This window comes from Lethenteron reissneri, chromosome 32 (assembly GCF_015708825.2).
Source record: "Lethenteron reissneri isolate LAM-NWPU_2019-01 chromosome 32, ASM1570882v1, whole genome shotgun sequence".
Taxonomy (NCBI): Eukaryota; Metazoa; Chordata; class Hyperoartia; order Petromyzontiformes; family Petromyzontidae; genus Lethenteron; species Lethenteron reissneri.
In genome coordinates this window covers 2,762,844-2,787,165 of record NC_083810.1, presented here as the reverse complement: position 1 = coordinate 2,787,165, position 24,322 = coordinate 2,762,844, and the positions used below count along the sequence as shown (strand labels likewise).

Below are 24,322 nucleotides of genomic sequence, written 5' to 3'. Positions count from 1 at the left end.
GTGAACATTTGGTTGATCCGTTCCACAAAGAAAGCGCCCATTAAGATGTGGAGAGCACATGACAGCCATGTGATGCGAGGGGCTTATAAGAGGCGCGCCACGCAACGAGACCGCCGCTGTTGCTGCTACATCGCTCGCTGCAAAGGGACTTTTGCCAGGGAATAGTAAATACTGTCGAAACGGCAAATGTGAAGAGAATGCAACTCAAAGTTAAGGGAATTAAATTAGATAGCTGTTAACATACCGTGCTGCACATTTTGTTATCGTTATTGTTGTTTTTGTTGCACAGTCCGTGCGGTAAGGGTTAATTATCCAAAAAGCGCATTTTTGCTCCGGGGTGGAGGTGAAGTTGGTTGTGCACAAAGCAAAGGAGGGGAACACATGGCTTCCCCGAGGCTGGAAACCTTCTGCTGCCCCAACCGCGACCCGGCCACATCGGCGATGCTGTTCTTCACGCCGCTTGGCTTCAACGCCGTGTGCCTGACGAGCGCCGCCGTCAGCCTCGTGGGCTCCCTCATGCAGCTGCTGCCCAGGGTCCACAAGGCGCGTGGTGGCGGGGGCGGCCGGGGTGGCCCCCCACCGCCGCGAGAGGAGCTCAGCCCCGGCGCGTACCGAGATACCGGGGGTGCGGGTGGCCCCCACGCGTCGCCCCACGTGTCCGCCGCCCGCACCACGCGCCTCTCCGCCTCCACGCACATCGTGCGCATGCTGGCCCTGTGCGACACCATGGGCTGCCTCGGTATTTGTTGTCTCTGTGTTAAACTTTTCAAACCCTTGTGTTAAATAGGGGGGCAGGGCGGGTGTGGTATAACATTTGTTTATGGATCGTCAAAGTGGTGGGTTTTCTTTTTAAACAATGCGTGTGCACATTTATCACATCTTCTACACAAGCTGTGTTAATGTCATCAATGTTTCACTTCAAGAAGTGCCATTCCTGCAGGCGTCATTGTCCGTTCATCCGTGTGGGTGTCCTCGCCATCATTCGTCGCTGGGATGTCCACAGTGAATGCCACTTACGTGTGGCCCAGCGTCTTCTGTGCTTCCACCGCAGTGAGTTGACCAGGTTCTCACACAAAAAGGTTGAACAGAGTCACAGGGCATCTGGGAATTTTCCGGATAAGCCAATGCTGAAGTTGGCTACCTTATATACTTGATAAGCCACTGAAGCTATGCACTTTTAAATCTAGATTGACGATGCATTTCTTTAGAACTGCTTTTTGTGTTTAGTTGTCTTGCCACACACCGCCGATTAGCATGGTTGGCTACTACAGTGTTAAAGAAGTTCAACATATACACATACAGTCCAAATTAAATTGGCCAGTGTGGATTGAATTCGAGGCTTAGGTTAAGTGTGATGGTTTTTATTCAAGCGCTGCTAAGGTCAGAATTTCAATTAGACACAGTTGAGAGGCCAGTCAATTCCAGGATCGAGGAGCGTCAACTGAAATTTATGCCAGATCAAATTTATTGCAGTGAAAGCGGGCAGCAACATCTTAGGATGTGAGTATTTGCATCTGGATAAGAAACATAGTTGTGCCTTCAACAAGTTTTCATACGCATGGAAGACATTTGGCCCAATGTATCTCTCCTGTCTGAAAGGCCGCAGCCCAAACTGAGAATAGCGATTACAATGGTGCATTGAGTAATTATCAAAAATGAAATGCAATGAGGATTTTTTTTTTATTTAACGAAGTCAACGCTGAGTTTAAAACAGCTCTGCAAATAATAGCACAATCCATAATTGTCAGGAATGTAGAGGATATTATGTGTTTAAAGGTAGACAATGAAGAGTTTTATTTACAAACAAGAATACCAGTTGCATTCCGAGTGGATTGGGCGTTAAGCGAGACGAATGGAAGCAGGGTGAGTGTGCCAAGTTCAGCATACACAGCCCTGACTGTTATCAGCACTTCAGCTATTGTTTGCCTTGGGGTTTTTGTGACCACGCATTCGGGCCAAAAACTGATACATTAAACGTGGATAGTTTGTCTTCTGACAGAATTCCACAAAAGAGTAAAAACTAATTTTACTTGAATTGGGCCTCAAGTCTTTAAACATTGTGTTGTATAAGTGAACTAGCATTATGGTATTATGACTTAATTTTGCCCTAAATGGCTTCAAATTTGTACAAGAGCAGTCTTCATTTCTGGAGATATTGTTGTAAAAAATACACCTACTTATATATATTCTTAATACAGTATATATTTTTTACCAATATGTTGTGTATTTAAAAGATCTCTCGTCCTAAATGTATTCATTAATCCCTGAATATTTAATTCAGAAATATAATCTTGCAAAATATGCCGAAGTCAAAACAAGCAAAAAAAAAGTTTTTTTTCCAAATATAATTTTTATCTGAGTATTTTGCTGCTTTGAGCATTCTCTATACAGTATTTAACGTGTAGTAAAACAGGTACTCTTTTTGAAAATTCACTTACAGACGCATATGTAATACACATAAATAACTAGAATCCCAATGATTATAAATATAAATAATGTTGCATGAGAAAACTCGCGTTATAATTAAATAAGTCATTTGTCTATCATTTATGAAATTAGATTTATCACCACTGGTATATGACAGTGGAAAATGATGACAAGCAACCATTCCTGGATGTTTTGATCGAGAAGAGACCTGATGGCTCATTGGGACACTGTCATTAGAAAAGCCACCCACATCGATTCCTATCTAAAGCCTGACTCCCACCACCATCCATCCCAGAAGAATTCCCCCATCAAAACACTACACCATAGGGCCCGTTGCATCTCTGACCAGCACCACCTAGCCAGTGAGCTTGAACATGTATGCCAGGCTCTCAGGAGGAATGGATATTTTGACCGCACAATCCGCAAAGCTGCATCCCCAACCATGGGTAGAGAACCATCTGAGGACCCAATCAAAACCATCACCTTACCATACATAGCAGGGGTCACCAAAAGGATTGCCAAAATCTTAAACAAACTCAAGATCCAAGTTCGGTTCAATACAGTACACAAAATCCGTGATTTGATCCCATCGGTGAAGGATACGATTCCGGACATGCAATGTCCTGGTGTCTATAAGCTGAGTTGTGTCTGCGGCAACAGTTACATTTGGTGAAACGAAGCGACGTGTCTCAGACCGGGTTCACGAACACAAAGTGGATTTGAAACACGGCAGAACCAACTCCTCGGCGGTGGCGGATCTTTGTTTCAACGCTGTGGGCACACATGACATTGTTTTCTCCGAGACCAAGGTGCTCTACAAACCCTCGGGCCACCTTCAGAGATTTGTTCATGAAGCCATCCAGATATACAAACACAGACAAAACTTTAATCGAGAAGATGGATTCAGATTGAGAAATCATTGGACGGATGTGATAAACCACGTCAAGTTTTAACTGCTATGATTTTCACTCACCCACCCGGTTGTGGTCATCCTCACTCATCCACCCGGTTGTCGTCGTCCTCTCTCACCCACCTAGTTGTCGTCGTCCGATTACGACTTGTACTACAAGTCCATTTACTTGCTAATTTCTTTAGCCCCATCCGTCCATGCACACCACAAACCCTCCCCCCTCTCCCCTGTGAACTCCCACAGCCAAACTCCCCCCCTTCCCTCTCCCCTCCCGTGCCTATACAGTATAAAGCCCCAACAGCAGATCATTTTTTCACACCTGAAGACGGACGCTTGTGTTGCGACCGAAACGTCGTGTTTTCTATTTTTTTTTCTATCTACGTAACTTTACCGAAAGAACCAGAGAGTATGGTATATGGCAGTTTTTATAGCCCACATTCCAAAACGAATGCATTCTACGCAGTTGTTGGTTAATGACAACCATTGGCATAAATAAAACATCTGGAATATATATTCGATTCTTTTCTGCAAAACCAAAAATCTTATTAACTAATATAAATGTATGGAAGTTAATTATATTCGTTGTGTTCTTAACCAAACATCTTACAGTTTAATCTCCAGCACAGCTACTTAATTCTATGCATTATTGTTCAAATTACAACAAATGCCATTCTTTGTTCACACACTCAGCATGCTTGGCATTCCAAACTTCCCATGACCACAACATGACTTGTAACAGTAGCTGAGAAGAATGTGCCTCCCATTTTCTACAATGAGCTCCTACACCCATTTTGGAACAACGCTTTTGTGCAATTGTGTAAACCCTATGTTTGCCTACAAAAAGTAATGTGTTCCAGTCAACTAAATATTCATTAAATAATACGAATTAAATCCAGATGATGCTTGGAGAGCTGAATGGAGTTCAAAATACCTCACAAAAAACACCATGTGAAAGACCCAACGTAGGTTCCCTGGATTTTAACTTCCACGAATGCTCATGGTCCACCCCAAACCGGTTACTGTATTTGGCTTGGCCATCTGAATGCGAAATTATAGTTGTTGCTCTGCATTTACATCAGTCATACGAAAGAAGTGGAAAAAAATATATAATTAGTTATGGAAAAACGTTTGTCAAATATTCAAATGATTTTTTAAAGCTATTCAATGGAGTGGGGCAGAGAGTAATTATGCACATAGCGAGGATTAAGTTAAAACATTAAAAGAATAGTTTGGCTTCCCATGGTAGCCCAACACCTGTACTATTAGGCTACTAAAGCTGCATATGGAGCTTCTTCAGGTGAGACTTGACGAGTGTCTCAATGCAAATCCTTTTATCACTCTTTGCGGCTCCATGTTTCTCCGTATTTCCCTCCATGTCTCCCTTGTCTCTAGCTCCATGTGTCTTTATATCTGATAGTTGTATCAATTTAAATAATGCATAGGCGTTTAAACAAATGTTTGCACATAACGACTACAAACCAATCAATGTTTGTTCTTTCGGTTAGCACGGCTAGCTGCCAATCTCAACGCCACATGATTTGGGGGTTGACTCAACTGTCATCTTTTCACGATCGAAAAAAATAAGACTACTTCCTATTGAGTGACTACGTTTACATTTAAAGTTTTGTCGTGATGAAAACGTCAATTGTATTCAAATTAACATTATAAATGTTGACATTTGTTGTTTCTGTGTTAACAGATTTGGATACAGCTATTTTATTCAGCCAACTTCCTCTGGGCTTTTTGCTTTGCTGCTGATGCCTATTTGGTAGCAAAGAGAGCTGCAGGTTCCAGGTGGGTCTATTTGTTTTTTTCCAATGTGTAAAATAAAACTATGTTCGCTTGGTATATTAAATTTGCAAACTTTTTATACATAGTCATAACTTGCAACCACTGATGAAATATAGAAGAACTAAGTGCAGGCATGTATTTAATTAACTCAATGTACGTTTATGAACATTTTGCATGCATATAACTTATGGCTTCATTAGTTTTACTAATGAACTGCAGTGCTGTAAAGGAAAGAGTGCAACTTCTCACTTGGGCTCTACAAATCCCATTACATCGGTCCGTTCACTCCTGCAGCCACTTGTTAACCTCTAGGGCAAGAGTTACACTTTCACACAAACATTTTCATTCTCATTTTCTCTGCAAAGAATGTGACAGTTCAACGCACGCACAGTTAAAATAACGTCCTGCGAGGCCTATCCTCAACAAATGCAGATCGTAGAAAGCACGCAATCCAGAGCCTCCCAATATAGTTGTTGCCGAGTCATATTACTGGGCTCTCATTGGGCTTGAGATGGAATCTTGCCTGCGTATTAAAATCGATGGTAATTCCATTGGTTAATACGCCAATCTGCTCGCGTTTTAATTAAGACGACTCCAGCCAGTTTTGGCTGGAGATATTGGCTGCAACAAGAGAGTGTAGTATACAGTAATTTCAAGATTATCGTTTACGCTAATGATTCACGCATCTTTTATGCCAATACGTTTTTCTGTGCAAGAATTGCATTGCTTAATATCTCAGGGATAAGCTAGCATGTTTTATATTCAAGTGAATCTTGCACAACAATGTGTGCTTTTGTCAAGTGGTATGAAGTCAAGAAGGTAACTGATATTTTTTTATCAATTTCATGATGAATGCAAATGCAAATTTGAGCCTGCTGCAATCATACTAAGCAGCACTAAATGTTTAGCGAATGGATGTTAGTCACTTGGAGAAAACAATTTGAATTGGAAGGGACTGTGTTATTTTTATCATTGATTCAATAAAACTACAATTTATCGTAACATCATAAGTACAGGAATACACGTAGTATGAACCACACAATTGGAATGTCCAGCCCTGTGTCAATCAAATGCTGGATAAAGCCATTCCCTTGCCGTGGAGGTAGTTTGACCATACGTTGTCACGCTGGTCAATGTGGCTTTATGGAGGGTCACACAATCACTGATGTTAGCCATAGCAGGAATCGAACTGAAGTTGCTGAGTTCATAATGCAGTGCGTTAACCATTTCCACCATTATCAGTGGATTAGGTAACATCTTGTATATGGCCACTCGACATTGAATTCTAAAACCGACATGCTCATACAGTATGTCTAATAATCAAAACATGACATATTATTAACTAATAATCATTTTCGAACACTTATTTAAATACAATCACAATGTCAAGAGTTTATTTTTTTAAAATGCGTGAGGTGTTTTTCCTTACAAATTTCACAAAAAATCTTTAAAACACCATCTGGTGAGCCCTGACCTAATGAACTGGTCATTTTGTGACAATAAAAAAACGCCATCTCAACATTATTTTTAAAACAGACATTGCGTTTGACTGTTTTACACAGGGTGTTAATGTCGATTTAAAGCTACATTACTGGAATGCGGACATCTCATTGGATGCCGAAAACATTTTAATATAACGTTTTAAAATATTTACTTCAAATATTTGTACAATATTGAACAATGCAACGTGTATGTTCTTTTCTTTGTACTCATGACGTGGGCAGCACTATGACCCTGTACCATATTATTGCCTGGGGTCTCGCCTGCCTGCTGTGTGTGGAAGGGGTGCTCACTCTCTACTACCCGAGCCTCTTCATGTGAGTCCTGTGTTCTTATGCTCATCGTTAGTGCACGTCAGCACGCACACGCCAGCACTGGGATAACATAAAGACAACATGTTTTAAATAATATATTTCCCGGAGAAATCCAATGAGCTATAAAGCTCTTCTTCACAGATGTCTAGTATAAAACACCTCACATTTTTCTATGAACACTTTACATTGTGGTTGTATTTAAATGTGTTTGAAAATGTATTATTTTATGCACAGCACTGCATTTATGTTGTAATAGGCGGTTAAAAATACTCATGAGAGTGTAACAAAAAAAAGTTTAAGAATTGCATATCAGAAAATTTCCCGTGTATCCTCACAAACTGTGGGGTTAAGCGCCATACATGTGTATTCGGGTTGCCACGTTTTTCCACAGACAACCCAGACCTGCTAGTATTCTCGGCGTAGAATAAAGAAAACGGCGGAGTACACGGTCATGAAGTTGGGTGGTTGCGCGACCCCATCAGTAGGGCTGTAACAGGACAAAATGTATCCACAACAGAATTAATGTAAATTATGTGAATGCAGAAGGAAGGCAATCAGCATCAAGGGGCGACCTAATATGGACTTTTTCGATTGGGACTACATAGCAATCATCAATCATCGCCCCCTACTGGCAGAGTATAGCCCAAGGTTATCCTTGCAAATGACTGATCTCTTGAGTTGTCACCTTGCTAAACAATATAAAGTTGAGCTTTAAACTTGAGCAATACGTTATATCTCAAAACAAATCAATTCCTGTAACCTGGACACAGATGTTAAATCCTGGACAGGGGTAACCCTCGTGTACATTTTCATTATGACTAATGTAGATACCAATGCATATGTAGGAGCATACATGTAGTATGGAAGTACATTATCGACTTACAGAAGTAGAGTGCGTTATCCTTCAGCACAGGAAGCACACGTATGAGCACACACATCTTGTAATTCTCTTTTCAATTGCAGGTGCGAACAGAGCATAGAGCATGCCATACCTCACTACATCTGCACCTACATTCCAATGTTCATGGGTTTTTTTGTCAACCCTATCCTCTTCTCCCGGACAGTGACTACAGGTGAGCGAGCATTGGTTTACATTGTGTTGATGTTAAAAATGGCACGTGACGGCTAGAAACAGTGGGCCTTCAGAAATGTTTTGAGCTATGAGAATGAAAAATACTTCATCATCGGGATAACAATCATTTGTCCGTGGCAGCCCCCTCCATCTGGAAGGCCATCTTACTGCACGTTCACAGCAGCGTTCATTCTGCAATGACTTTGAAGAGACACTTACAGACCCCATATCCCTTGCCCTGCTCATGAGTGACACTGATTTTGGCTCAGCACCTCACAGTAACAGTTATATATGTCAGTTAAATATTGTACACGTTATAATTTGCATTGTTCAAACAACTCGAGGGAAGGGACAAAGAATGCAATAACTCTATCATGACACGGCGGGTAAAAGTAAAGCTTTGAGGATTTTGCAGTCGTTTCCTCCCCTGAATTATTAGAGCTGCATGTGAAGTAACTGTAGATTTGAGACTATTGGGTCGGTTACAGGGGATGGTGAAAAGAGGAACTGGGATCATAAGTCGAGTCATTTGATTTTCAACGAAAAATTGTGATTGACTTCTTTTTTATTGATCATCTGGGCCCCTTAAAAAGGTTCGCCGCCCCCCACACCTTGCCTCCCGAAGGCGGGAAACCCCCGATGAGTCATGCCCAGCGAAGATGTCACGAAGCCACGTCCATCACCTCCCATTCAGTGACACACATCGGAATAGCGGCGAAACTTTTTTCCAACCGTCTTTGTGGAATTCGACTAGTCTGGTAATCGAATCCATAGTTTGAAATAAATTAATCTCATACTGTAATTAATCAGACAGCCCAGCTATCGTGAGTAGTCCGGATAAGTCCATATATTTAAGACTTCAACAAGTGACGTGGACAATCGTGGTTTAGCTTACAATTGTATCAATTGGCTCAAAATATGGACCACACATTCGAAAGCAAGATCATCCTGAAAAGCAAGATCATGCTGAAATGTAGTCTTGAGGTTAATACTGGTAGGAACCTCCTGGTTACACCAGCCCACAGGGGATTATTGTGTCCGTCCGTCGTGCATCCAAAAATGGGAGGGGTGAGGCTGGGTGGAGAGGGGAGGGTGGGGAGGGGCTGGGTGGGGAGGGTGGGGAGGGGCTGGGTGGGGAGGGGCTGGGTGGGGAGGGTTGGACTGGGTGGGGGCTGGGTGGGGAGGGGCTGCTCACCCCGTGGTGCCCTTATGAAACTCAACGTTTAACCTACTCACGCCGGCTTGTGCCCGCCCTCACAGTCGGCCATATTTGCGGAATACACCACACCGCCGTTGACCCTGGCCATTGACGAAGCAACCCAACGTTCCTACCAGCTCCGTCCGCAGGAATGTGTTAATGTGTCACTTAATTGCTACTTTGCATTGTATTTTCCCCAGTCTCATCATTACTGAAAGGAAGACATGGCATTTACACTGAAAATGAGCGGAGGCTGGAGTGTCAACTGCGAACTCACTTCTTTAAAATAATGCTGGTCTTTTTCATCTGGTACAAAAAGCACCACACCTCCCCTTTAATATTACATGACAGGTATTTGGTACCTTATCAAATGCAATCAATGATGCTCGTGGAGCTTGTGGAATTGCATGCATGTCAGTTGTAATTTGGGACGTTCCTTCTTTTTTTCATCACCATATTCCAAGTCACCCATATCCATGATCATCGCGTTTACACACGTATCCAGTTACATTGTATGACTTTTCTCATGCGGCATTCGGCTAGTTCCACGTTGTGACCATTCTCTTATCCGTGAGTAATTGCGCAATTTAGTGAACAGCTTTTATTTAATTCTGAATTCTTCACAAGTGGGATTCACGTTCTGTGGCCCCAACGCACAATGGGGAAAGTTGCAGCTTTCCGCCAGGGCTGCACTTTGTCCGTGGAACTGCCAGCAGCCATGGAAAGGCCGCATGTTTTCCGTGGAACTTTCCGCAGCCTTCCCATTGTCTCGCCCTGAAGTGAATGGACAGAAGGGCTGTAAATTATCTACACGCACACACACACATATGATCTACACGCACACACACATACCACTCACACATCATTTATGTATGTATGTTGAACTTATTTCACACCATACGTAGCCAACTGCGCTAATCAGAGGTGCGGGGAACGACAACAAACTAAATACAAAAAGCAGTTCTATATACTACTTGAACATAAACCACTCAACACTGAACTTGCATTGCTCTTTACACCGAATGGAGCGGATGGCATCCTCCGCATTTGTCACATCCCAGTGAAGAGTCCAAGTAGCAAGGTGGGCGTTGCCTAGTAAACAGTGGGCGTTTGCCAAGTAACAGAGTGGGCGTGGCGAGCCATAGTGGGAGGGGCCTCATGCTATACAAGTGCCCGACAAGCGGGCTATGGCCAAGCGAAAGGACGAGGTGTGTCAATTTTGAAGGCAGCGTCACTGACAAAGGGGACCTTCGCTAAAATTGACGAAGGGAAATGCTGAGCACCCATACGTTTGGGTGCTTTCTGCCCTCTTTAATATATCAGTTAAAATGATGAATAGGAATTGTTGATCTGTGGATGATGGGAAAAAAAACTGTGGATCGGGCCACAAGTGTGCAGAAGAGGAGTCATGGATAATATAACTGTAGTTAATGAATTTCAGAAGCAGATAAGTAATTATATTCTGTTTAACACGTAGGCTTTCGTGACCAATATTATTTATAATAAAGTTTTTGGGTTGAGTCGCGTAATTTATAAATGTGTAATACGAGAGTTCATCGATGAGCGCCGATCAGTGGATAGGCTCCGCCCCTTGGGCCATCACCCAATTAGAGGGACGGGCCGAGGTTAGGGGCAGAGCTCAAAAGGCTAGAGGGAAGTAACCATCTCGAAGGTTCGTGAGGGGGCGTGACTGTAGGCGGGGATTGGTGAGGTGGGCCAGGGGGATATAAGGGGAAGCGGAAGAGAGCTCGGGAGCAGAGTGTGGAGTCAAGGAGCGGGACCACGTCGCTCGCCTCCGGAACACCAGCGGCCACTTGGCGGACCGGAGGCTTCCTCCCAGCGCACCGCCTGTCAGCGGCGCGCGGGAGCGGGAGAGGTTGAGAGAGAGCGAGTAACCACCAGCCGGGCGGAACTGAGTGCAGCCGTGCCAGTGAGAGAGAGAGAGAGAAAGCGGCGCTGTCCAGCTGTGGAAGAAATAATAAAGACAAAGACACACGTCCAGATCGTCGTCGCAGTGGTTTATTTCAAATGTGTCGTAGCCCTCCACTACCCGACACTGCCAAGCAGTAAAAAATGTGTCACGTTTACAAAAGACAAATAGTTCACTACTTTAGCCCACTGGTGTGTTGAAGAGTGATTTAACATAATTTACAATTTTTGAGTACGACGTTTCGCTGGTAATTAAATCCAGCATCATCGGGCAATTTTCCAGAATGGTGAAGCCCTGGTAATTACAATACACCCCCCCCCAACTCAAACGTGACACATTTTTTACTGTTTGGCAGTGTCGGGTGGTGGAGAGTTACGACACATTTATAAATAACGCGATCTAACCCAAAAACGTTTATTATGAATAATTATATTCTCAATGTTATAAAATAAATGTATTTACCAACCTGTGCATATTGACCGTGATAATGCTTATCAAAATAATTATATTTGTATTTTTTTTCAGCTGGATTCCGAACATTATAAATGAAGCACTGCTGTTTGTGCAGGAACTCTCGCTTGGTCTCGGTGAGAAGGCCAACAGAGACATAAAAAATACTGTCTTCATCACATGGTACATGATGGTATGGAACAACATTGCTCGTCCTCTACACAGTAGTGCTCTTATTATGAACCCGACACACTTTGTGGTGTGCGTTATATCAAGAGTGGATTGAGATCTTACAGCTCGTACAGTGCACACAATGAAGGGAGTGAACGCGTTAGGAAAGCTTTTGATTCATTAATCTGATTTTCGGGTATCATGAATTTAAGTTGTCAGGTTGGCTACAACATTACACACACATATAAGTCTCTGTTATTTTTAAATAAAAGAAAAAATTTGCAATTATCCGATGATGCTATTTGAATCTATAATGATGCAGAATTTGTTTTAAACCTTTGACATGAATATGATTGCGTTTAATATATTCTCCGAAATCAGAGACTCGGGTAAAATGTATCTGTACAAGAACAGTCCCTATTGATATACAAATGTCGTCTGGGCGTTCCCTTCGTCCAAATGAATTACAAATAACACTATACTTGGTACATGGCATATAAACAACAGCACTGGGTAGATAGGTGTGCTGGATGTACTTTCCACACAACCTTGTGCGCACAAGCCACTTTTGGTAGGTGCTGGATAACATTGCATGCAGTCCTTGAAATATCTGGATGATATTTTTCTTGCCACTCAAATATGGCATGTAAAAATATATTACATATATATCTTGAGTGGAGCGGTGGCACAGTGGTTCAAGTACAACCTGAGTTTGAATCCCAGCCATGGTTAACATGAGCGGTGATTTTATATCTGATCCAATCCTGGGCACCCCTCGCTCTCCCACTTACCAGTGTGGTGATGTGTGGTCAAACAATCTCCATGAACAACACGGCATGGAGAAGAGGCCTTTTTCCAGCAGTGGATTGAAAATATCACAATTATTGCGTACATTGTGATGTTACATAAGGTAGAATTTTACTGAACTGACAATTAAAGCCACCTATTCAATTTCGAATTAGTAACGTTTTCTCCAAAATAAAGATTTTTTGGGTTAGATCGTGTAAATGTAAATGTGTCGTTATAATTGCCACCACCCGACCGAGCCAATTAGTAAGGTGTGTCACTTCAACAAAACGTGCCAATTAGTTCCTACTTCAGCACACCGGTGTGTCGGAGTGTAAACCAACACAACATTTAAGATTCGAATACCGTGACGTTTTGCCAGTAGCGTTTTCTCACAGTCACAACGGATCTAAACAAATGTAAATGTACAGAATATGCAACAAGTTACTTACATACAAAAAAACGCTGTCTCCAGGGCATCCTAAACCCTTTGCAAGGCTTCCTCAACTCGCTGGCGTACCAGGGCTGGAAGGGCTGTGGGTTCCGCGGGCCGCGGGCCGCCTCGCGCACCCCGTCATGGGGCTCGGTGACGGGTGACACGGGCGCCGATGACAATTGGATCGGCAGCCCCGCATCCTCGCCCAACGGCTACGGGCAGATGAGCCGGGAGTCGAGCGGCGAGGACGGCATCGGCAAGGAGGAGACGCCGAGCGGCTCCCAAACGTTAGACACCCTGGGCAGCCTCAGCTGCAAAGGTAACCCCTCCGTGCAGGCGCAGAAGGGCCCCGTGTACAATGGGCTTTAACCTGCTCCGCTTACCTTGCCCGTGGCTCAGATGATAATTCTGCAGTATTAAGCTTACACAACCACTACTTTTCCCACACTCATATCTGGTTTAAGTTCTCTTATTCTTAACCCGCGGATTTTACAGGTCTGACGACGATCACAAGTGCAATCACAAGTACATTTATATTATCAGTTACTTGAGACATTTCCCTTTCCCACTCCTTACAATAACAGCCCATCAAGCTGTGAAAGCTATAAACTGTATTTTTATTATTTTGTTATGTTTTCGCAACATGAACGTTGTGGATATATACCTAATAATATCATTATTATTCATAATGATCAGAATAATAAATACATAGAAAATTAGAGTAGCATGTCGCAGTGTTACCTCAGTATTGAATTTGGACAATTGTGAGGAATATCATTATTGATTTTACCCTGGTATGATGTTGCCCTTAAGCTCTATCTTAGCCAATTTAATAAAAATAGATTACATGTTTAATATTTGATTGAATTTAGTCTAAATTGAAATGTCATATTTTATAACAGATATGTTATTTCATTTGTAACTTATACAATTTGAATATGAAAATCATTGTAAGATTGTTCTGTAATTTTCAACTTTGATTTTTTCTAAACATTACAAACTAACAAATGTGATATTGGTTGATTTATTTTAGCTTAATGGGGAAAATTCTGCCATTGATTCAGAAGATGTCAATGTCATTGGAGAGATATAAAAATATTCATGGCTATGAGGATGAAAACTCCTCTTGTCCAAGATTTTCCTTTTCCATTAACAATGTCCTCAAGTCTCACTGTGGATGGTAACAACATTACAAGATAATGCTAGTCGGACATTCCACAACTTTCCATTTTTAAAATATAACTTTTGTGAAATGTATACCATGCCTATGCATTTTCTATAAGCTGTCTGCTTTAGGAAGATTTCAAGCAAGTTGCGTGCCATCAGCCTGTCAAATGTTGGTGTGCCACGGTGGCTAGATGTTCACTACCTCGCCTGGTATGCAGGAGTGCGTGGGTTTGATCCCGAACTTGATGCCTGTATATCTGGAGTTTGCATGCTCTCGCCTTGGTCACGTGGATTTTTCTCCGGGTCCTCCGGTTTTTCCCCTCCACATTTAAAAACAACATGCATTTAGAGTATTTGGCAGCAATCAAATTCCAACATAAGCCACTTCGTTGAGCTATCATAGGTGGCCTGGTCACTTCTGGTAAAATAAAATAAAATTGCTGAAGAGTATTGACATTTTTACATCTCATTGTTTAAGGAGAATGTTGCCACACTCTGCACCTGCTTGTTCAGTATGTTCCTGTTTGTAACAGGAGAGCTCTTTTATGTCCCCAGGCTCGGAGGACAGCCTCATAGAGCTGGATGCCGAAACTGTGCACTTCGAGGGCACTGCAGACCCGCAAGATGGTTACGACAATGGTGTCTCGGAGGCCAGCGGGACACCTACATGGGGAGCATCCATTTCTAGCTCGCATTAAAACGTTGAGGGGTGCGGGAGGAGGGTGCATTCGTTTTGTCACAATAGTATGCGAATAACGAATTGGTGCCTATGTGTTCACTTTGTTTCCTTTTAATGTTGGAATGCCAGTGAATAATAACTAGTATAAGTTTCTATTATTTTTCATCAGCTTGGTGTCGGTGAAGCACGCCTGTAATGTAACCCAGCACTGTGAAGGTGAGGGTTGGTCGATCGCACAAATGTTGTGAAACTCACTTCCCGTAGGTGTGGAGGTGCCATACTCTGGCTCGCTAGGGGACGGTATTACAGCAAGTGGACTAATCACCATCTATGAAAGATAAGAATATATTTTACCATTTCTGGAAATAAAACAGGTGTTAAGATGTTCTCACACCAAATAGATACATTTTTCAAGGAATAAAGTCTGTATTAACCACATACTTGTGGTGAACATGCAAACAAACATGTCTTTGAAACTGATTGGCCTACACGAGAGACAGCCTTCTTTATGGCCTAGTCTCACCAGTGTCAGACCAGAGAACGCCAAAAGTGCGAACAGTACAAGGACAATGCACGTATCAGAGCATTTATAGCTCGGGTTGAGCAATTCTATCTATGGGGCCTTTTATGAATGTTTGTGCACTGGGAGGAATCCAGAGCAGTTTCAAAGACAATGCATATAATTATCAGAGGGTGTTTGTTTGCATGTTGACCACAAGTACGTGTGGTTAATGCAGTACTTGATTACTTTCAAAAGGTATCTTTTTGGTGTTTGCACATCTTAACACCTGTTTTATTGCCAGAAAGGGTAAAACCTATTCTTATTTTTCATACTTTGACACTGGAAAAAAAAGTTCCATGATAATCACTATCTGTTTCCCACTGTCCAGGGATAGAGCGTCCCCCCCCCTCATGTTGCTTGGGGTGCTCTAGATTCGTCCCACGTGAACACACATTAATACATGAGATGGAAACATCGTAAAATAAAAACAATGCAGAATCCTCCTCAAAAAGAGTCCTACGACTCAACGTGGCTCTCCTGGATAAATTCTAAATAAAAATCAGCACCTCCGATTAGCACGGTAGGCTATGTACAGTGCATACTTAAGGGATGCTATCAATTGCTCTGGCACACTACATTTTTTTAGTAAAAATCAGGTGGTGGGTTCTCACAATAGAGGCCATGTAGGCTGTCTCCAGTAACTTTATATCTTACGGGGGGGGGGGCGAGGTGGTCTCACACATTTAAGTTTTTGTTGGACTAACTTGTCAAAACATGAAACATTACGTGTGTCTTTTTATGCAGTGTTGATACAACATGCATGTATTTTTATGCAGTACAAATATAGTTCCTATTTAGATTTTATTATATTACGATATACAATTCTATGAGGAATTTATTTTTAAACGTACCATTTCGAAATACAGAATTTCCCTTATCTGTGATCCTATTATCCACGACAGCGGCAGGGTGCGCAAAATATGTGAGGACTCTTCCTATAATTCACGATTATTCACCAATTTTTCATGGATAAGAGAATACCGTGCAGCATATTACATCCGTTGGTTATCCTCAACATTTTTCTGCTGTCCTTTCATGCACCTCCGATTAGCACGGCTGGCTATGTACAGTGTGAAAGAATCTACATTATTAGACCTCCTTTGCCAGTACCAAAATATAATAATAGGGTTTTTCCCCTTTTCTGGCAACAAAACTGAAACCTTTTTACAAGGATTCATGTCTGCATTAACCACAATACTTGCAGTCAAAATGCAAACAAAAACACACTGATATTGGTGTGGACCAATCAGTTTCAAGGACAATGCATATATTATCATAGTGTGTTTTTGTTTGAATTTTTACTGCAAGTATTGTGGTTAATGCAGACGTGAATCCTTGTAAAAAGGTTTCAGTTTTGTTGCCAGAAAAAAGGAGAAAATCCCTATTATTATTAGTGTGAAAGAAGTTCAACATACGCACTGTGAAAAAGCTGCCCGTGCACTTGCTTTGATCACGAGAAAGCAGACACATACACGGAGATGGACAAGGAGATACAGGAACTCCTCTACTTACGAACATTTGATTTATTAACTTGCAGAGATACGAACAAACCTGTTCGTATGTCTAGTTGTCTGTTCGGACCGAGAGTGGCAAGTTCAACCGCTACGCAATAGATGGCAGTGAAGAACCAGTGGCATCTACATCTACAGTAGTATATTCAACTTTTAAAGCCATCCCCCGTGTTTAGTGCACATGTCATACATCACATTTGGAATCGACAGGAGTAAAGTTGGATTTAAGAACAAATCGACTTACGAACATACCTCTGGAACCTAACTCGTACGTAAGTAGAGGAGTCCTTGTACACTCAAAACGTGTTTAAACTTGTGTGCAAATACGTTGTGCTTCAAAGAGCCCCCTGCTATGCTTTAGAGTCGCAAGGCAAAATCGCGATATTGGTCGCCCCCCCCCCCCCGCCATATCACCGCGAATAAGAGTTCTACGGCGTACACGATCTGTATTTTTATATTTTAGTAAATCGGGAACACACTTCGTGTTCAAACATGCAAAACGCGGATTTATCATAAACAACATTCGTACACAAGCTATTAGATAAACAGTTGCAAGTTTAAACTGTGCAAAGGAATAAGCAAATGAAAATATCCGGATGTTTGAATTGTTTTGTTAGAATTGCAGGCATGTATTTTTTTGTAGTGTTACTTTTGGAACCCATGCTTTTTTCTTTTTCTCCAGCTATCGTCCTTAGTCATTCATGTTCTCTGTTGACAGCTCAGTAAAAACTGTGCTTTAAAATGCAACTGTTTGTGTTTGCTACCTCCATTCAGTCTTTACAACAATAATATAAGCATGTTTGTGACGATAAAAGCTGAACTTCACATAACGTGTTTGTTCACTCGTTTTTATTTTAGGTACCTTTTATGTTTATGAGCATCTGAATAAGCTATGTAGTTAATTAAGGCCATACAATTTTTCTTCATTTCCTCGTGCTACTCACCTGGCACGACCTGCTCACCTGCCACCATCCAGTCATCTGGCACCGCCCGCTGTGTTCTTGAACGCTGCACCTGGGAACCCGAGGCTCGCCGGGCGCCACCGCGCGGCCGGGGAGCTGCGCGGCTTCTACCGCCACCTCGCGGCAGCCAGGGGCTGCAGCAGTCAAAACAAAGACAACTAAAAAACCCTGTATCGCCTCAACATACGCTTGGGGCAAGTGGGGCAATTGTTAGCGAGCACCTATGAAGGCCGGCACGGCACATGAGGGGTTAGGTGGCCAACACCACGCTCGGCCGCCTTTGCCCCCCCAGCCACGATGTTTACTACACATCACGCCAGGTACAGTACTCATTTGAGGCCGAGTAGACCTAGGGGACCTAGCCACTGCACCACCGCTCCCACGCGCAGCAGCAGCAGAATTAGCAACTTCAACTACGCGACTACACCGATCAAAACAATTACAACTTCGGTCACGACGACAACAGTACGCTAAGACACGATTTAAACAACTACACTATTCACTAAAACTGCACTAATCACAGCATGGACAACTTCAACAACTACAAAACAGCCACTGCAACTCGCCACGATAACTACGAACTTCTACAACTACTACACAGGCTTACGACTACACCGGAATTCCACTGCGAACGATCAGTGTAGCTAGTTGCTGACTATCGGAACGGGTGATCGATTGCAAAACCGCTGTTGTATGTATGTATGCGTGTTGAACTTCTTTCGCACCGCACGTAGCCAACCGTGCTCATTGGAGTAGAGGTGTTGTCACAAATTCACCGCGACATGCAGTCGATTGACGGAGGTCTGTGAAAACAATATAAATTGTTTTAATACTGTTAAAAACACGAATAATGTTCGTTTGGAAACCACGTAAATCATTAAGGAATGGATACAATGAGCCACGAAGCTTCTCTTTGAAAGAGCACGAGGTGGCCGGGCGGGAGCTTCATCCGTCAAAATCATTTCCGATAAGCACGGTGGCACTGCCACCTTGCGTGGTTCATCGTGCGCAGGATGCCTCTGTGTGATTCTGCCCAGGAGGCCAAGAGCTACCCAGCAGATGAAACAAAGTATGTAATCTACGTGTGTTGAACTTCTTTCGCAAACGTACGTAGCCAACCGTGCTAATCGGAGGTGCTGGTGGGGGTGGGGGGTAGACAAACTAAACGCGCACAAAGTGAAGGGGGGATGCCAAGCACGGCGTGTGTTTTCCAGTGATGTCACGGGGGGCTATGTTTAGGCTGTTTCGGGGGGGTCGGTATGCGGTTAAGGGGACAGCTGCTCTGGCCCTGAAATAGCCCGGCTTTGCCAAGGCAGCGGGAACCCCAACGATCATTCCAATCGGCTCGACTCCTTCATATGCACAACATCCACCGCTCACATGCGAAGCACACACGAACAGAGAGGATTTAGATGGCCCGTGACAAGTTTTAAACATTCATGTGAGTACTGCACCAATTCTCTGTTAAAATCCTCTCGCCAGGACCAGCATGCACTTGCAGTTTGATTATTGAATTGTCTTTAGACCAAAGTGGTGTGTTAAATATTTTAATGCCGGCAGAGTGGTGTCTTCTGTGCTTCCAGAGAACTGGTGCATACGCCTGTAACTTTAGTTTTACAACTACCGTATGTTTTCCATAATATAGTTTTATTTATTTATTACACGCTTTTATTTAACTCACTCTGTTGTATCCTCAACTCTGTCTGTTGTCGTATCCTCAAATATTGTAACTCAATTTTAACCCACTTCTCAATGTGGTATCGACTGCAAACTTGGTATACGTATGTCATACTGATGACAATACTATATTCTATCATTAAAAATAAAATATATATTTTTAAACAATCGTTTGTATATGTTATGTTTCGGCTTGGGTCTAATTGTCCACGCTCAACTCACGTTGCCTGTAAATCATCACGGCCCCTTACGTTATGGCAAACTTCGGGGCCACTTCTTGGAGTCGTGGAGTTTTGCCATGACTCGTACGGTACATTTAATTAAAGAGTGTTTAAAAAAAAGTATTTTTAATGTTACTTATTTTGGGTTAGATCGCTTAAACATATAAATGTGTCGTTAAAACCCGCCACCACCCGACACAGCCAACTAGTAAGGATTGTCACGTAAACAGAACGTGTCAATTCGTCACTAGTACAGCACACCGGTGTGTTTGAGAGCCAAGCCACAACATTTACAAACTGAGTACGACGTTTCACCAGTAATTACAACTAGCTTCATCAGGCGACAGCCAGATTTGTGGAGAAGTCCACCTGTTTAGTTCCTTATGTAAAGGCGTAGATGTGGTGAATGTAAGTGCTGTTTAACGTGTTTTTTTGCATATTGACAAATTAAGAATGTCTAATTGACACATTACTTTAAAAGTACAACCTTGGGGTTTAAATTCATGTGAATATCAGTCACGATTTATTTACTATGTAATTTACTATTCAAACAACGCCCTCATGGAGTCATGGGCTAATTAAAGAGGTGGACAAAAGCAGGGGTGAATTTGATCATTTAAAGTAAGAGAGCAATCTGCTTACATACTGTAACCGCTGTCGACTACCTGCTGTGACACATGGTTAATAAGCACCGTTGTAAAAAATATAACCGAGTCACCTAATTAATTTTTTCTTTAACACATTTGTCGTTAATAAAACATGGAATGCTAAACACCTCGGGTAGTTGTTTTTCATGTCCGCATGCAATGCGTGCTCATAATTTAACCCGTAAAATGTCAAACCTCTCATAGGATGTGAACGTGTTAGTATATGCCCCGATGGTGAAGTGATGGATGACCAAGAAAAGCAAGGGGACTCTGTAAAACGACGTCACCTGGTGTCGTCACTGGGCCTCTTCTTCACCTGCCTCACATGCGTGTTGCTACTGCTCTTCGCAGCCACAGGCAAGTGTTGTGTTCATTATTACTGTCATTATTATGTTATGCAGCCAGGGTTGCCACCTGTCTGGATTTCACCTGGACAGTTCGGGAGTTGGCAAGATGTTTGGGTGGCTGGAATTGATTTGTACGAAGAACTACTTCCCGGTATTGTGCTAAACTGTTTTAACAGTAAACTGCACGGTATTGGTTAAGCCGAGGCTGACTAAGAAATGTGCCTGAGTTTGGTCTACAGTGAAAAAAATGGTGACCCTACAGAGTGCAGTCATAATTTATTTGTGTCCTGGGGAAAGCTTCAATGTGTTCCAAGTCCCCTTTTCATCCAAATGCTGGTACAGGATCAGATCCTAATTGGGTGGACCTAGAGAAAAACTCGCATGTACAAGAAAACTCAAACTACTCGCACTGGGTTTCAATTAAGAGATATGATAAATGTCAACATTGAAATGACAAAAATGTTTTTTTTTTTTTACTAGAGTTACTAGCTTATAATTTTAGAAGCACAGCATAAAAGCGATAAGGGAACACCCCATATGTTGGAATAGCGACATTTGCATGTTTTGTCTTCAAGGTAGCAGTAAATGTACGCTGATGATGGCTTCGGGTCAGAGTCAGAGAGTGTCAGCGGAGAAGACAAATTCCCATCACTCATATTATTAGAGTCACGATCTAAAATGTATATATATACAAACAAAAATATTTCTCCCAACTTGTGTTTGTGTATTTATAAGGTATTCCAGTCAGCCTCAGCTTGCGAGCAGAAGACTGGAGCAATTTATATATATATAAAAAACGTAGTGCTTGTGATATGCTCTGATTACACGTTAAATGACAATTAGGAAGGGAAACAGTGGTGGATTGATATGCCATGAATGTTGTGTAACGTGTCAATTATAGCATTGCTCTTTGGCTAATTAACGCACTTGACCTTGTTACACTTGTCAATACTGCAGGAGCTTTGCCCCCATCACTTTCTTGGGAAAACATGTTTGTTGACAGAAAGGGGCTGTGGAAATGCATACACGAGTACATATGTTTCACTCATGTCTTGTGTAAAATATATTTTGCTGACCAGCACCCCTTTGCCCACTGGTGATTAGTATGGAAAAGGGATCTATACAGGTCACGTGTCTTTTAATAGACCCATGTCAAAATTAATTTGGGATTCAGAGGTATACATTTTTCTGTAATTAAGCTTAATTTTGGCTAAATAAACTCCTGGGATCTGGCTGTTGTGAATTAGTGATTGTAATGGAGGCATTAGGTGTGCTATGCAATGTAGCTACAACTACGTGAAACAACAGATTGTCCAAGTGTGTAGCAAAAATTCGAACCAGATTATCAGTTATATAACAGCGCATTGGCTAAAACAGTGTTTAAAAATCGAATTTGCATAACTCGTATTTCTCCACCCAGGTCTGCTGGATGAAGATTTTCTTAAATATGGCTTCAGTATCACAAGCGCAAACGGTGATACGGAGCAAGGACAGGACTCTTGGATCGCCCCTCCACTTAACGGTGGTTTGGAAACTCAGGACAATGAGTCGGCTGGGAGTGGTGAGGGAGAGTCAGGACTGGAAGATGGCAGAGCAGACGATGGTGTTGATTTTCATTCTGGAGACGGTCTCAATCTTCCCATTGTCCCTAACAGGACCTCCGACACATTTTTAATGTCGATAGAAACTGCAATGGCAACATTACATTCCACAGTAGATTCAGAACTCTCGTTAGCTCAAAACACCGATGTAGATGGTTCAGGTTCTTCGCAGGAAACTTATTCTGGAGAAATGAGCGATGTTTTATTCGAAGGTTCAAATGAAATTCATGTTCCATACAGCGATGAACTCTTTGGATATAGTGGGAAAATAGATCTTAGTAACTACGTTTTAAGTGAGACACAATTCGGTGAAGACGACTCTTATCATATGCGCCAAAATTTTGGAGACGCTCACGATGAGACTGAAGACATTCCTGATGGTGAGACCCAAGAAATAAGAGACGTTGACAGCATAACGAGACAAAACGTGGCGGTGCCTTTTGTGCCTGACTTTATGAATCTTAAAAAATCTCATGTCGTGGAAACTGAAAAACCAAGTCACGTAAACGATGTGTCAGGTCTTAATGAAATATTTGACAGCTCAACATCAATGCCTGTCAAGCATTCCCCACCTTTGCTGGATGCTCGGAACCGAGAGAGCACCCCTGCCATGAACCCTTGGCCCCAGACTTTAGAGGCTTTCGATGAAGACGTGAATCATGTGAGGCCAAGTGTGGCCCCAACATCGACAAATGCATGGACCACCGCATTTCCTTCTATTCCAGAGATAATTGCATCACTGGTAACGAAAAAGCCCTTTTTCATAAAGAGTCATCAAGGTGAATGTTATTATCACGGTGTATTTGTTTTAGTACAATTTTACAAACCACATTCTGTAATACAAAAATTGTGAATGCTACGTAACAAATACACAAAGCATCGTTGAATTTAAATCACATTACCCCAGCGAAGTAAAAAAAAATTGCACAGCTGCCTGATTTAGCCCCCAATCTTAAGAAGCCAGGGTGGAGACTTTCAATGTTGCACCTTGCCCACCCTCAATCCATTCGGTTAGTGCTTTTATGGCACTGTGTCACGAGGTGATGAATTCAGAAATGTCACAGGGCCGTGCACCCCGATGTGTTTGGGAATGGCTGTCGAAGACATTTCTTTTTTTGCAGCACTTCTCCCTGAAATGTCTTATCGCTTTACAAAAATCGGGATTACACTTTCCAATACACTCTGCGGTGAGCGTGTTGCACGACAGTCAAACCTGTGTTTAAAAAATCTTTCTCAGAGATGGAAATTCGGAAAATTAAGTAAAAAATTTATTTATATTAAAAATAAATTGTTTGTGCAGTCATTTTTGTGACCGGGCTTAAACCATAGACACAAAGAACCCGGTTTAAACACGTTCCATAAGTGATGCTGGCTCTGTGATCTGAGCCACCTGGTTCACTTTTAGATGTGTTATCTGAAAAGAAACATGGTACTTGATTGTATATCAGCTTAAACATCTGCAGACTTGTTAACAAAATTTCTGTTTTTGAGGATTCAAGTAATCCTCTAATGTTGCATCACAAAAATTATATGCTAATTTGGCATTATTGTGTAATGCAGAACAATTAAAATACTGTATATTTAAAATCTAAGCAGTATTTTTTTCAATGTTAATTTGAACACATTGAGATAATGTATCAGATATGTCTCTTGCAAATGCACAACCGAAAAAGAGTGCGATGCACTATTTAAAATTCACCCACCCTCCCAACCCTGTACATCCAGTTGTGTGCACTCCGATCACCTCAAGCGAGTGTGGGATGCTTCCCTACGCGGAAACCATCATGGCTGCCCTGCCTCCCGTCGACCTCAGGCTCCTCATCACCTTCTTCCAGGATCTGCAGCAGCTTGGATGCTACCGCCATATGCTGTCTTTCGGCTGCGCAGTGGTGCATCCACAGTGTTTGCCTCAAAGGTAGAGTTCGCATTGCAAAGCACGTCCACAAAGCCGCTGAGACTGGTC

General features: G+C 42.3%; 2 protein-coding genes across 4 annotated transcripts in view; both read left to right on the top strand.

Annotated features, from left to right (window-relative positions):
* Nucleotides 1-40: 40 nt before the first annotated feature.
* Nucleotides 41-17,886, top strand: GPR143 (G protein-coupled receptor 143). The gene is made up of 9 exons (XM_061563720.1): nt 41-739; nt 941-1,050; nt 5,037-5,131; nt 6,853-6,945; nt 7,906-8,015; nt 9,413-9,521; nt 11,668-11,785; nt 13,025-13,304; nt 14,708-17,886. Exons 1-9 carry the CDS (start codon nt 382-384, stop codon nt 14,848-14,850), a joined length of 1,416 nt encoding a protein of 471 aa, XP_061419704.1. The 5' UTR covers nt 41-381; the 3' UTR covers nt 14,851-17,886.
* Nucleotides 17,887-19,118: 1,232 nt separating this feature from the next.
* Nucleotides 19,119-24,322, top strand: part of CORIN (corin, serine peptidase) — a 51,487-nt gene continuing 46,283 nt past the window's right edge. For 2 of the 3 annotated variants that reach the window (XM_061563716.1, XM_061563715.1), the window contains exons 1-4: nt 19,119-19,307; nt 20,616-20,768; nt 22,179-23,138; nt 24,085-24,274. In XM_061563716.1, coding sequence (XP_061419700.1) covers nt 20,654-20,768; nt 22,179-23,138; nt 24,085-24,274 — 1,265 coding nt within the window. In that variant the 5' untranslated portion in view covers nt 19,119-19,307; nt 20,616-20,653. The remainder of the gene's footprint in view (nt 19,308-20,615; nt 20,769-22,178; nt 23,139-24,084; nt 24,275-24,322) is intronic. The other variant, XM_061563717.1, reaches the window with a different exon arrangement.